This window comes from Lytechinus pictus, chromosome 12 (assembly GCF_037042905.1).
Source record: "Lytechinus pictus isolate F3 Inbred chromosome 12, Lp3.0, whole genome shotgun sequence".
In the NCBI taxonomy this organism is placed as follows: Eukaryota; Metazoa; Echinodermata; class Echinoidea; order Temnopleuroida; family Toxopneustidae; genus Lytechinus; species Lytechinus pictus.
This window is the reverse complement of record NC_087256.1, coordinates 12,343,108-12,356,706: the sequence shown is the minus strand read 5'-3', so window position 1 is coordinate 12,356,706 and position 13,599 is coordinate 12,343,108. Positions and strand designations below refer to the sequence as shown.

At 36.4% G+C, this 13,599-nt stretch overlaps 1 protein-coding gene across 12 annotated transcripts in view; it reads left to right on the top strand.

The window, feature by feature from the left end:
- The window catches only part of LOC129272403 (cilia- and flagella-associated protein 46-like), a 70,672-nt gene that overhangs the window by 20,740 nt on the left and 36,333 nt on the right, over positions 1 to 13,599 (top strand). For all 12 annotated transcript variants that reach the window (XM_064107669.1, XM_064107668.1, XM_064107667.1 and 9 more), the window contains 15 exons: positions 304 to 453; positions 1,235 to 1,388; positions 1,823 to 1,956; positions 3,838 to 4,050; positions 4,264 to 4,510; positions 5,043 to 5,192; positions 6,054 to 6,164; positions 6,710 to 6,882; positions 7,315 to 7,446; positions 8,427 to 8,595; positions 9,481 to 9,654; positions 10,110 to 10,180; positions 10,766 to 10,841; positions 11,871 to 11,978; positions 12,759 to 12,921. In XM_064107669.1, the coding sequence (XP_063963739.1) occupies positions 304 to 453; positions 1,235 to 1,388; positions 1,823 to 1,956; positions 3,838 to 4,050; positions 4,264 to 4,510; positions 5,043 to 5,192; positions 6,054 to 6,164; positions 6,710 to 6,882; positions 7,315 to 7,446; positions 8,427 to 8,595; positions 9,481 to 9,654; positions 10,110 to 10,180; positions 10,766 to 10,841; positions 11,871 to 11,978; positions 12,759 to 12,921 (2,225 nt within the window). The remainder of the gene's footprint in view (positions 1 to 303; positions 454 to 1,234; positions 1,389 to 1,822; positions 1,957 to 3,837; positions 4,051 to 4,263; positions 4,511 to 5,042; positions 5,193 to 6,053; positions 6,165 to 6,709; positions 6,883 to 7,314; positions 7,447 to 8,426; positions 8,596 to 9,480; positions 9,655 to 10,109; positions 10,181 to 10,765; positions 10,842 to 11,870; positions 11,979 to 12,758; positions 12,922 to 13,599) is intronic.

Below are 13,599 nucleotides of genomic sequence, written 5' to 3'. Positions count from 1 at the left end.
TTTTTTTTTTCCTTTAGACTTAGCCATTGCTTAACGAATCACTGCAACCTCCAATCCACCGCATAGTTTGAGTGTTAGCATAACTTGTTAGAACAATTGTAGTGGTTATTAATAGGATGGTAAAGAAAGACCTACTAGACAAGCCACTGGAGATGATCTTGGGGAAGATTAGCTGAACCATGTACATCATTTATCAAAATATCAGTCAGCCATTTGTCTTCTAGTTGTTTGGCTTAAAAATTTTTGCCATGATTCAGATTGAAATTCAACTTTATAAATCATTCTGATGTCTCTTTTTTTCAGGGCTCGTCTTTGGGGAGATCTGGCAAAGACTGCTCGTAAGCAAGAGGTTTGGGATATATGTCGCGTAGCAGCCCGCTTCTGTCTTCTCTATGATGATGATCGTTGGAGCAACCCTCAGTCTCCTACCAGGCCGGATACACGGCAAGAGAAGTAAGTATTATATCAATAGTACAAATGTGACAAATTCTAGAAATGACTTGGCTCAATCGTTTCTATGTCATTCTGCGCTTGTTTCATGTTATGATAAATTTTTGAATTGGAGCTATATCAAGACTATCAAATTGGTTAAATCAATTGAAAACATGAATAAAAAGGACTCCAGTTCATCTCTTGGTCATTTGAATTAAACATGGTAAATTGGTTCCTTGTACACAAGCCCATCTTTTGCGTAATTTGTATCATGGAACTTTACCTCGAAAGCTCAAAATGAATGAAAAACTGACCTACTCCTCTTTGGACAAACATAAGATATATTTTGTTTTTCTCAATATTTGAAATGAAGTGTCGTAGACTTTAGTCATTCTTATGAAAATATAAAAAATGAAAATCCATATTTTATTTGTTTGAAAATCTGAAAACAGAAATACTCTGAAAATTATTTTTGCCCAATTGATCGTGGTCCTGGCAGCCACTGTGCAGCCCCAGATTGACGTAGCTCTATCTCTTGAATCATTAAACACCAAACAGGGTAGCAGCAACTCCCATCTTTCAACGTCTTTTGTTCTAACACGGCTTGGGCTTGAATTCCCGACCTCCTGGTTGTGAGACGAACGCTCTGCCAACTGAGCCAGCACACCGGTTTATATTCAGATACTTAATTCATTTCATTTTTTTTACCACCACCATATGCTGTTGCATTACCACAGACCCCCCCATTAATAACCAATTATCACCAAACTATCAATACAATGTATATACTTGTGTGTTGTAGTGCTAGTGTTGCCAGTGATCACCCACCGACCTCTGAGACGCCAACAAATCGTACTAAGAAGTCCCAGAGTACAGTGTCTTCTGAACCAGTCCTGGGGCTGTCAGACAAGGATCTTATCCGCATGCTTGCCGAGGTGCATTTTCTCAATTCAGAGGTGAGTGTCATTGGTCTTTCTTTAGGTTTCTTTGTTCTGTTCATGTAGTGCTAAATATCAGTGTCATATAGTGGTTAAGTCATAATGAATACAAAGTTATCTTTGTATTTGTGGTAGCTGTATCCCATGAGTTGAAAAGAAATCTGTAAACTTAATAGTAGATTTTTTTTTTCAGGAATTCAATGACCATGGGAATGGGGAATTAAGTATTTAAAGACATCACCATTGTATTAAGTGATATCTAAAAGTGAAATATCATTTTGGAAGGATGTACCATATTAACATATCCCTTCCTTTTCACCATTCCAAAATAGATCTTTGATTGAATGTAATATTTTCTTATTGATTTATATACTCATAGGTTACATTATTTCATTTTGTGATGTTTCTCAGCCTTTTTACTCATCTTGGTCATGTCTGTCCTTTTCTTGTAGGCATTGATTCATCTATTGAGGTCAGAGGGTGTGGAGATGTATAACAAACCTATTCCACCGGTTGATAAGAGAAAACATCCCAAGGGGTACATACCAAAGAAACCTGAGGAAGATCCAGATTGGATTGACTATTGGTAGGTCTATGTTGGACAAGTGATAATAATGATGGGGATGATGATGATGATGGTGGTGGTGGTGATGATGATGATGGTGATGATGATGATGGTGGTGGTGATGATGGTGATGATGATGATGATGATGGTGGTGGTGATGATGATGATGATGATGGTGGTGGTGATGATGGTGATGATGATGATGGTGATGATGATGATGATGATGATGGTGGTGGTGATGATGATGATGATGGTGATGATGATGATGGTGATGATGGTGATGATGATGATGGTGGTGGTGATGATAATGATGGTGGTGGTGATGATGATGATGGTGGTGGTGATGATGATGATGATGATAATGATGGTGGTGGTGATGATGATGATGATGGTGATGATGGTGATGATGGTGATGATAATGATGGTGGTGGTGATGATGATGATGGTGGTGGTGATGATGATGATGATAATGATGGTGGTGGTGGTGATGATGATGATGGTGGTGGTGATGATGATGATGATAATGATGGTGGTGGTGATGATGATGATGATGGTGATGATAATGATGGTGGTGGTGATGATGATGATGATGATAATGGTGGTGGTTATGATGATGATCGTGGTGGTGATGATGATGATGATAATGATGGTGGTGGTGATGATGATGGTGATGATGGTGATGATAATGATGGTGGTGGTGATGATGATGATGATGATGATAATGATGCTGGTGATGGTGACGATGATGATGATGATGGTGATGGTGATGATGACTGTACGTATGGCTTGGTCCACCATACTAAATCATTACCACTTTCTATATATACTTTAATGTAGATTTATTTGTATGCATGCACACTATTTATTGATTTACCAATTAATGTATGTTATTTACTATTTATTATAAAGTATAGGAAGTTACAGTGCCATAAATAGCCTCTCTCTCTCTCTCTCACTTCCTTGCTCTCCTACCTCAGCCGCGCAGCTTTTAAAATTTTTACTATTACACAGGTGTTCTTATTGCTAAACAATGGATGATTTTTTGTCTCTATGTCTCCATCTAAGCATCCTCACACCAGGGTGCCCTTCATATTGACTCATGTTTGGGCGGATGTACGGTGTGAGCCTGTGTCTGAGCTGTCTGAGCGTATGATTGACATATATGTAGAGGAGCGTACATGGGGGGGGGGGGGTTTGTGTGTAGAATGGGAGGAAATGTGTGTGGTTCTTTTGAACACTGGGTAGTTGTTGCATGGTGATTGCGGTCACAACAGAAGGGTACTCTGGTGTGGGGGTTGCGGGGTGGAGGTATAGTGCCAGTCGTATGTCTTTGATACCTGTTTGCCTGTTTCGGCCAGAGAGCAATAGATAATGTATCGTTCTCTGGTAGGGACGGGTACGCGGGTGTTGGAGATATGTGACTGGCACTGTACAAGCAGGTTGCACAATTGCATTGTCCTACTTCTCTCTGACTTCTCTTCTTTTCTTATCTTCTATTTTTTCTCTTCTATCCTCTATGATCTCATTCTCCCCCTTTCCTTGTCTCTCTTTTCTTCTCGTACAGTTGTGCAATACATACTTTAACAGTTATGATTGTTTGTCAATGTATTATTTATGCCATTGTTTATTGTATTCATGTTTGTAACTTTATGCCCGAAAGTGAATTTTGTGTATTCTTATGCATGACAATAAATTATCTTGAATCTTGATATTGATCAAGCTAAATAAAGAAAATGATGATTGTAATGTTTATTATTATAATGATTAAATTCAAATATGCATATTACCATCATATAAAATATATTGATGGATAATTGATACATGAACCCCCATGACAATTATGTAAACACTATGCATCGTAGAAGAGCAAATTGAAACTGAAATCTTGTTGATATTTGACAGTGACTTCATCCAGGATCTGACGGCATCATCCACCAAAGGTTTCCTGCGTGCTGCTGAACTTGGTGTAACCCTCAGTGAGTCTTGGATTGTGTGTAGTGCAGCTTCATACTTCTGGAATTATACCAATCATGTGATGACTGAGAACAGACACAGAGAGTTGGTTGCTTCCTTTACATCTCTCCTTCAGGCCATGAAGCAAGTTGGCCATTCCAGGTACGGAATCAACCTAGTTCGCCCCCATAAAACCCCAGATATTTAAAAAATTATTTTAATGAAATCTCAACATATTTTCTAAATCAGATGTAAGTTAGTAATAAAAAATTATGATTAAAATTTGTCCAGAAATTTATTTTTTTGCTTATGGTATATTAAAAAAAATATATGATTGAAATGATGTGATATGGATGATTTCTTCCCCTAACACAGTGAAACAGTCCTCCTGGTAAACCTATGCAATGCTTTGGCTGTAGGCCTGATCCTCCCCTGGATACCCCACCCTGACTCAGCCGAGCCTGACCACCCCACCCCACACCAGGGGAAAGGCAAGGGGGGTAAGGACCCAGACCCCTCCCCAAGGAAGGCCAAGTCAGTGGCTAGCCATACCAGTGGTAAGAGTAAGGTGGTACTGGCAGTGGATCCAGATGGAAGCAATGACATCAAACAAGCCTTGGAGGTAAGGTCATGGCTGGTTTCACAAGTGATTTGTCATTGATTTTCTCTTGCAACTGGCATAAGCTACTGAAATCCGATTGGCTAATTGCAAGTTTTGAAAATTATAAACAAAATATGATATGGAATGCTCACAAGGGATGATATTTACCTGAATTCCTGTGCTTTCAAGTCATTTAGGTTTATATTTCGGACTCTTGATCGACACAATGCTCATTCCACAGTAGCTGTACATGAAGCTGATTTTGAATTATCTGATTAATTGTAACTAGCATCTTGGATGTATGATATTTGTGTGATCTGAGTTTTGTACTTGAAAATATGTTTCTTTTTGTATACAATCTTTTTTTTTCTCAATTATGGGTGTAAAAATTGTGGAACTTAAATGTGGACATGTTGTCTTCATTATGATTATTGTCCTTCCATCACCCCTTCTTTCTCATTGCTTTTCTCCCCATCCCTCTCTGTTTTCTTTCCTTTTCTTTGATGTATGTATGTTTCTATATCACACTCTTCTTTACCTGCCTGACCCACAGGTATGTGACTACGCCATAGCAGTAACTAATGGTACCAGACCGCTGGACCTGGTACCCATCGCGATCCGTCATCCTCTCCTCATCACATGGGTCCGAGTCAAGCAGCTCATTAGCCAACAGATCCAGAAGAGTCTTGGTACTGAAGATGAGGTAAGATTATATCTTTCTGGTCCCAGTTGCATAAAATTTACCATTATGGTAACTTTGCCATCCAATAGTAACTTGTATGGAATCCTTGATTTTGATTGGTTGGTGATCAGCGTTACCATGGTAGTTACCATTGGATGGCAAAGTTACATTAATAGTAACTCTTATGCAATGGGGCCCAGATGATCCTCATTGGCCGAAATTCACAAAGGTTTTTTTTTTTTTAAACGTCGGTTGAACACATGGTTTATGCAGATTTCCTGTATAAATTACACTTATTTACCGCGTATAGTAAAAAATGTCCAATGCTGATGTGCGATTTTGTCACAGTGCGCCAAATTGACACCTGTTGCCATGGTTAAGTACGCTATTTTATTCATGAGTCCACTGCTTGAAGAGTGGACTCATTAATTTAAAACAGTGGACTCATGAATAAAATAGCGTGGATTACCATGTCAACAGGCATCAATTTGGTGCACTGAGACAAAAGCTTGTATCAGCATTGGACATATTTTAATACACGCGGTAAATAAGCGTAATTCATACAGGAAATCTACATACACCATGGGTTCAACCGATGGTTTTCAAAACCACCTTTGTGAATTTGGGCCGTAGAGTTTGGTGATTTGTATAACATGCTTTACAAAAGCAGCAGTAATTCCTTTAAGCAAGATTGCTCCGTTCCCATTATCAAATTGAGGTGAATGGTAATGACAGTAACATTTCGACATTTCCATAAAGGTTAATACGTATGACTCGCAAGATGCAGGCCCTTCCTGAAAGGATTCATCTGTGTTTTTTTTGTTAAGTGCTTAGAATCATTGCTAATATATTTCATTTTGATGATATTATTGTTTGATGTAGAACAATATGGAAGGTCAGCGACCTTTGACCCGATGTCTGGTTGCATTGGAGATGCTTACCTTGAATGGGAATGGCATCATGGACTTCAAAGAAGCACCCTCTCTCAATGATGTAAGTATCTGAAGTCATTTTTTTTTCTCCAAGGAAAGATTAAGACCCACTATGTACCACCCCCCAATTCAAAATGGTCCAGGTGAAAATTTTCCACTCGTGCTAGGATAATAGCTGGTTGGTAGTTAAAGAAACCCTATTTTCTTTGGAGATCTAATCTTGAGAATGAACTCTCCTATCCCAAGCTTTCTAAGATGAGATTATGATGAATCAATTGCACTCATGTTAAAATTTAGGACCCTTTGGCAGTTGTCTTTGATTCATAATAGTTCCAGAATATCAGTTTTAATGCATCGGGCAACAGGGTTTTGATCAGCTGTGCATAATGCTATTTGAAGCCTTAATTTCACTTGTACCTATAATATATTTTGGATCATGTTATTTGGATTGAAATTATAGCTGGCATCTAAACGTAAAATGTGGAAAAGACGGGAACTGACAGATGAGTGGTAATCATGGCTAAAATGGAAAAAAAAAAAGATTTATGAGTCATGAAATACAATTTATGTGTCATAATATGAAAATTTCCTGTTCCTTTTTTGCAGCTGAGCAACCTGGTGGAGCAGTGCCAGTGGCCTGACCCATCTGTTGAACTCCAGGTCTGGTCCCGTCTGGCCTACCTTGCCTATAAGTCCAGGAACCATTCCCTTGTGATGCGCTGTGCTGCTAAAGCCATGGCTTTTGATGGGGTCCCTATCAAGCATCGTAGACTTGATGAGTGAGTGATCAATTTTTTTTTTGCCTTATTCCTTTGCAATGAGTTTGTTTCATGATTATGCAATTCTGTGTTAATACTATTAAAAGGTAATGCGTGATCCTGAAATCTGCAGACATATTGAGCCGTTAAGGAGTATTTGTAACCCTCACTCGATTGGTTCATGTGTTCAGAACACATCTGTATTCTGTTTAGTCTTATCTACTGCTTTTGCGAACTTAAAATGTGCATTCCATCTATCTATTACATAATATTGATGCTAAATGTTACTGCCAACACTGACTTTTTTTTAGCAATATTGATAAATAATGAATTTAATGATAGTTTATTTGGATGAATGAAGTAGCAAACTATTAAAATTAGATTTTCTTTTAAAAGTTGCATTTTCTTTGATCTTAAAACTATTTACTTCTTCTTTCCTTTCCTATGTGGCAGGCACAAACAGATGGTATGGTACGAGATGTTGAGCTATGCTAGCTGTGTTCTTGGCCAGAGTCATGTACGTAGCATGGATGGTAATAATGCTGTGCGGAGATCAGCCATGGAAGCCTTCCTCTACAGTGCAAGGTAAGTACTGACTTGGTACATGATGGGGGTGTGTATATAAATTAGGTTTTTTACAAATCATGTGTGCACATTGTTCCTTATGTGATCTATCTGCTCAGAGATGCCAACCGTTACGGATTCGCCGTATTTGTTACGATTTTATTCCTCCAATTACGGTGTTACGGCAACAATAAAAAGGTTACGGAAAAAACAACTACAATACATGTGTATTGTGTATTGCTTTGCTGTGCATGTGTATATATGCGTGTATTGTGTATTGTGCATGTATTGTGTATACATGTATCGTGCATGCAGCGTGTGTGTGGCCAACGGTAAACCAACGGGAGTTTCTCTACTGAGATTTCTATTGCAAGCGCCTCCGCGCGCTGCTGCTGAATACACAGCGAAGTGCGGAGTGCAAGCCGCGGTTCATGCATGCACAATGTCAATGGCGATTGACTGTACACATACATGTACATGTAATCATTGGGTGGTTGAGCGTATAAACGATGCTACTTCGTGGGATGTTCCTGAGAAACTCCCATTTGTTCCTGACAAATATGGTAAATATTCCTGACAACCATCCCTTTAGGTTGGCATCTCTGTCTGCTCTTAGGTTGAGACTCTGTTCAACTGTGGGTTGAACACAGCCTTAATGAGGGTGGATAGAATTTATAATGGACGAATGACGACATTCATCATGTTTTCTGCAACGACTCTTTTAGATTGCCTCATTTGGCATAAACAAAATGAATAGGGACAATTACAAATATAAGTAGGCCTATGTCCGATGACTCTTTTTGTCAAATGTTCATTACTACTCAACCTACCCAATTCATTATTTATATGAGAGTATAAAAGGTATCAAATATCAGGAATTAGTTTCATGATACCGAGTGAGTCAGAAAAAAATCTTAATACCTCAAAAATAGATCAATTGGATTTCATTGTTATCTGTATATATATATATCTTTCTCTGTATATTTGGTTATGTAATACAGATATGGAAGGAAGGCCAATAACTATGACCTTGTGATTACTGCAGCGAGACGTTACTGGAATTCATGCTTAGTCTTGATATCAGAACCCTTAGAACGCCAGCTCCTCAAAGAACCTCTTACATCCATTTTAGAATGCATCAATGCCACTTACAAGAAAGATGTGAAAGTGGTGAGTTGTTACTTGTGCATGTATTGAATACTCAGAGAGTGCTAATTTGGATAAAACTTGAAGAAAATAAAATCTTATTTCATGTTTCCAAAGGCTGCTTTGCTATTTATTCATGCATTTATAGATGTAATTTTCTATCATTACAAAAGTTGGGTTTTTCAAGACATGTGTTTCTTTTTCACATTGAGTTCTTGATTGGAATTTAAATTTTCATTTGGAAGGTAGTGAGTTAGTTTGTACCAGTTTAAACCCTTGTTTGTTATTCTGGTAATTTATTTGTCCTTTTCATTAAAAAATTTGTTATTCAATGTTAGCATACAAGCTACCATTCTAAACATATGAAACAAAGCCTATTGGTTTACCTGGAGCTAATTCATTATAGAATGTTGGCACTTCTTATTTCTGATAAAAACACATGACCATCCTTTGTGTAATTTATATTATTCTCCGTGTTTCATTTGAAAGTGAAATAAAAGAAGCAAATGAAAAGAGGTAAGGTTGTTTTCCGTAAAAAAAAAATCTTAAAATCCATATTTTATTGTTCGAAATAGACACCAGAAATGAAATACTCCGAAAATTTGTTTTGCCCAATTGATCGTGGGCCCGGCAGCCGCTGTGCAGCGCCAGATCGACGAGGCTCTTTCCCTTTAATTGTTGAACGCCAAACAGGATAGCAGCAACTCCCATCTTTTAACGTCTTTTGGTCTGACGTGGCCGGGGTTTGAACCCCCAACCTCCCGGTTGTGAGACGGACACTCTACCAACTGAGCCAACACACCGGTCTTTCATTAGGTCTTTCATTTCTCTTCATATTCAAAGTCTGATGATAATACACCCAGAGATGAATTGACTAATCATACATTGATACTCTCATTCTCTTAATAGAAAACTGATGATAGTGACAATGAGGGTGATGACGGAGGCGCCCCAACCCCTCGTACCGTCACATCTATGACAACCTTACAATCATCTACTGTAGACATCTTATCAGATCCTGAAGATGATGTGACCCTCAGAGCTGCTATCTATGGGGTGCTCTTCCAAGCCTATGCTGATCAGGTAATATATAATGGGGCAATTTCGTATAATAATTTTGTTTGTAAGTTGGAATCCCATTTTACTCTGTTCTTACTTTACTTCATGAACTGCCTTGGCTGCTCAAACCATGATATATTTGATAATTTTCATTAGAAGTAGAATAACGGACACATAGTTTTAGGCAGTTCCCACATGTAGTGGGTTTGACGTTCATAATTTCTGGAATTTCTCAATTGCAAAATAGAGCAAGTGACAGATGACCTTTCTTGTAAATAAAATGTATCTGGCATATACACTTATTTCAGTGTAATACCATAATATCACATCATGACAAACACATATAATCAATTAGTAAAAGTTTGTAAATAGTGAAATGACTCCATAATTTAATTTTTGTATTTGTGTTCATTTTCTTCCTATTAATTTGAAAAGGATTTTGAATTCATGATGGTTATTTATATATTTTCTTTTGATAGGGAGAATGGGAGGCAGCCTTAGCAGCGATGGACAAAGCAGTGAATGATATGCCAAGAACCAGACATCGATTGTAAGCCCTTCAGCTTCTTTCCCCTCGTCATTATGGACAATTCAGTTTTCCTTGGCTCTGTAACATAAAGCTTAGCAATTGATTTTGAAGCTGATTTCTACGATTGACTGCATTGATTCATGTGCATGATTATCGTAAAAATCAGCCCCAGGATCAAATGTTAAGCTGTATGTGAAGTGGCCCTAGTCTCTGAAATAATTATCTCTAGTCTAAGTGGGTTCTTAGTAGTAAAATATTTATTTTGTTTTATACTTCATTATATCATGACTCTAAAATTTGTTGTCCAACAAGTTCTTATCTTGTCTCAACATCTATCTTCTTGTCTTCTTGAATTTATAGAAAGATACTAGTTGTACATTAGTGACGATTTTCTTTAACTTTTTTGTATTGATTATTATAAGAAAACAATAAAAAAGATATGAATGTTTTTCATTTCATTGTGCAGTAATGAAGAGGAGATGAAAATGTAATTATAAGTGGTATCCCTACATGTATTTCTTGTCCAAGCTCTGTCAAATTTCATAGAAAATATCATGGGTTCATGAATGTAATGTACCATTGTGATAATTTGTATTTTTCTTACAGGTTAATCTTCAAGCACCGTCTTATGGTGAAGGCACAACTAGGCCGAGACATTCATGTCGATATTGCTAAATTCAGGGTAGGTATAAAAATAGAAATAATTCTGATGTTACTTTAATATGTCAAAATTTATTAAGATAATAAGTTAAATTTTTGAAATGATATTGTTAAAAGAATACATAAAATATATTTTCATGATGATGCTTGATAGCAATTAGATAGTTTGGAAATTAAGAGGATTATACAAAATTTAAATTATATATTTCTTTAATGTGAAATCACTATTGTATTTTCCTTAATAATTTTTATCAGTTTTTATTACAAAAGATGCATACTGTCAACACAATTTAATGCATATTTTATCCACCTTCTTTTACAAATTTAATAATGTATGTTTAATATTATATTACTAGTGGGTTTTTTTTACCAGAAAAATTATAATGATAGTATCATTAAAGGAGAATGAAACCCTTGAAACTAGCTGAATCCATATCAAAGAGAAAAATCAAAGAAACATATTGTTGAAAGTTTGAGGAAGATTGAATGAATAATAAGAAAGTTATGAGAATTTGAATATTGAGATCACTAGTGCCATGTAGATCCTCCCATCGGCAATGCGACCAAGATCTGTGATATCACACACGTACAACTCCCTCATTACTTTAGTACTTATTTCACTTATATTCTCACTTTTATAGAGTCTATCACAAGGTTAGGTGTTTTCTTTATGAGATGACAAGTACAGAGGTTTCACAACATTATATCATTGATGAATCGTTTGTCATATGATTAGAATGAGCAAAAATAGATGTTTTGGGGTATATTTTCAGTGTCCGAATGGGAGAGTTGTACGTGTGTGACATCACAGATCTTGGTCGCATTGCCAATGGGAGGATCTCCATAGCATTAGTGATCTCGACATTCAAATGCTCATAACTCTTTTATTGCTAGTCCTATTTTACTCAAAGTTTTGTTGATCTTATTCTTTGATTTTTCTACTTTCACAAAAGCTAACTTGCTCCAAGAGTTTCATTCTCCTTTAACTATTACTTCTTTTACAAGTATTTTCATATTTCATTATAATAATTATCTTGATTCTATATTACAGGATGAAAGTGAAGACTATGTAGCGTTGATGTGGTATAAGGTAGCTAAATGCTCCAAGGATCAGTTTGAGCAGCTTACTGCTTATCAGAATGCTATTGAGGCATTGAGGGTTAGTAATGATCTTTGCTTTTAGAAGGTTTTTTTTTTTTTAATTTCTGTAATGGGATGATCATCATGTGGGCAAAAGATATTATAAATTGATCATGAATCAATTATAAACTCTGTCATATATGAAGATAAAATGTATGTTTTCTATTAAAACGCATTGAAAAGCTGGTTTTAGTTCACTGTGTAGTACATTTATATCTGGTCAATTACATATAATATTCAACTTTTTTTTATATACATCTGACTCCTTTTTCTCTGTTATTACTTCACTTTACAAGCTTGCTTAGTCATGACATTTTGAGAGAATGCATAAGAAGAGACAGATCATTTAAGGAAGACCCCACTTGAAGGGGTCAGATGTACAAATTTACATAATTGCACATTTGTAAATTTTATTTGAGGACATTTTCTTGTTAATGAACATTACAGCCTGAATTATTCTGGTCATTTCAACAAACTGTTTCAAAACATATGCCCAATGTGTCACAAATTTCTGACATGAGTTGTTAAAATTTTCAGCAGATTTGATGATCCTACCATTAAGAATTCTCCTTTTATTATACCCCCACCAAACAAAGTTCGAAGGGGGTTTATAGAAATCAGCATATGGTCAGTCCATTGCAAATCTTGCACATCGAACTACTTCCTCAGTTTTTAACCAATTCTCATGAAACTTGGAACACATGTTGTTATAATGACTAGTTTTCTAAGAGACTTTACCCATTTTATTTTTTTGAAAACATGACTGCTATAAATTTAACATGTTTTCTTTTCCATTTAGTCTCCGACTAGTGATTGGCAGAAGGTTGAGTACTTGATGGAGTTTGCCGAGTGGCTCTATCTTAATGAGTTCCCTCTACAGGATTGTATGGATCAACTTGAATGGGCTGGCGATATACTTCTTAACATGAAGGTCAGGACTCGGAGTGCTAAGAAAAGTGCAGGTAAGAGATAATGAAGATATGTATTGTCATATTCTTTTGAATGTGTCTTAATTCATTAATGATGTTTGTTAACCCTAAAGAGACTAGACACCATGAATGTTGTGCAGAAAGCTCCCTGACTTAAAAATTTATCACTGAAAATGTCTAGGGATGCCCCTCCATATTTTGAGTTGAGAACTTTACGCATGTGTTTTCTCCCCAATTATCATCTCCTATTCTGGCTTTCCTATGCACACAATATATGAAGAATCTTCACTCCCTGGGAAGCATTCCAGCATGGAACCTGTTGTTTATAAGGGAGCACCTTGCTCGACAGGTGTTAGCATTTGAGATGCTACTCATTTTTAACCTTTGTATATTTTTTATTGTAACTTGAAATAAATAAATGAATTGGAAATGTAAAAAATGACTTGAACCATTCCACTGACATTTCTGATAAAAAAACTTTACTTTTGAATCGGGCCAGGTACCTACCTGGATTGAGAGTGTCAAATACAGATTAATTTCTTGCCATCGGGTGCTAATGCTGCATTAGATAAATCTTTCATACTGGAAGATATAATCTAGAAGTTGAAGAATAATACAAAAAATGTATGGTGTTAATTAATTTAAAATATGAAATATATGAATATGAATTATGCATTTTCAAGTAAATCATACAATTTCAGATATCAAATA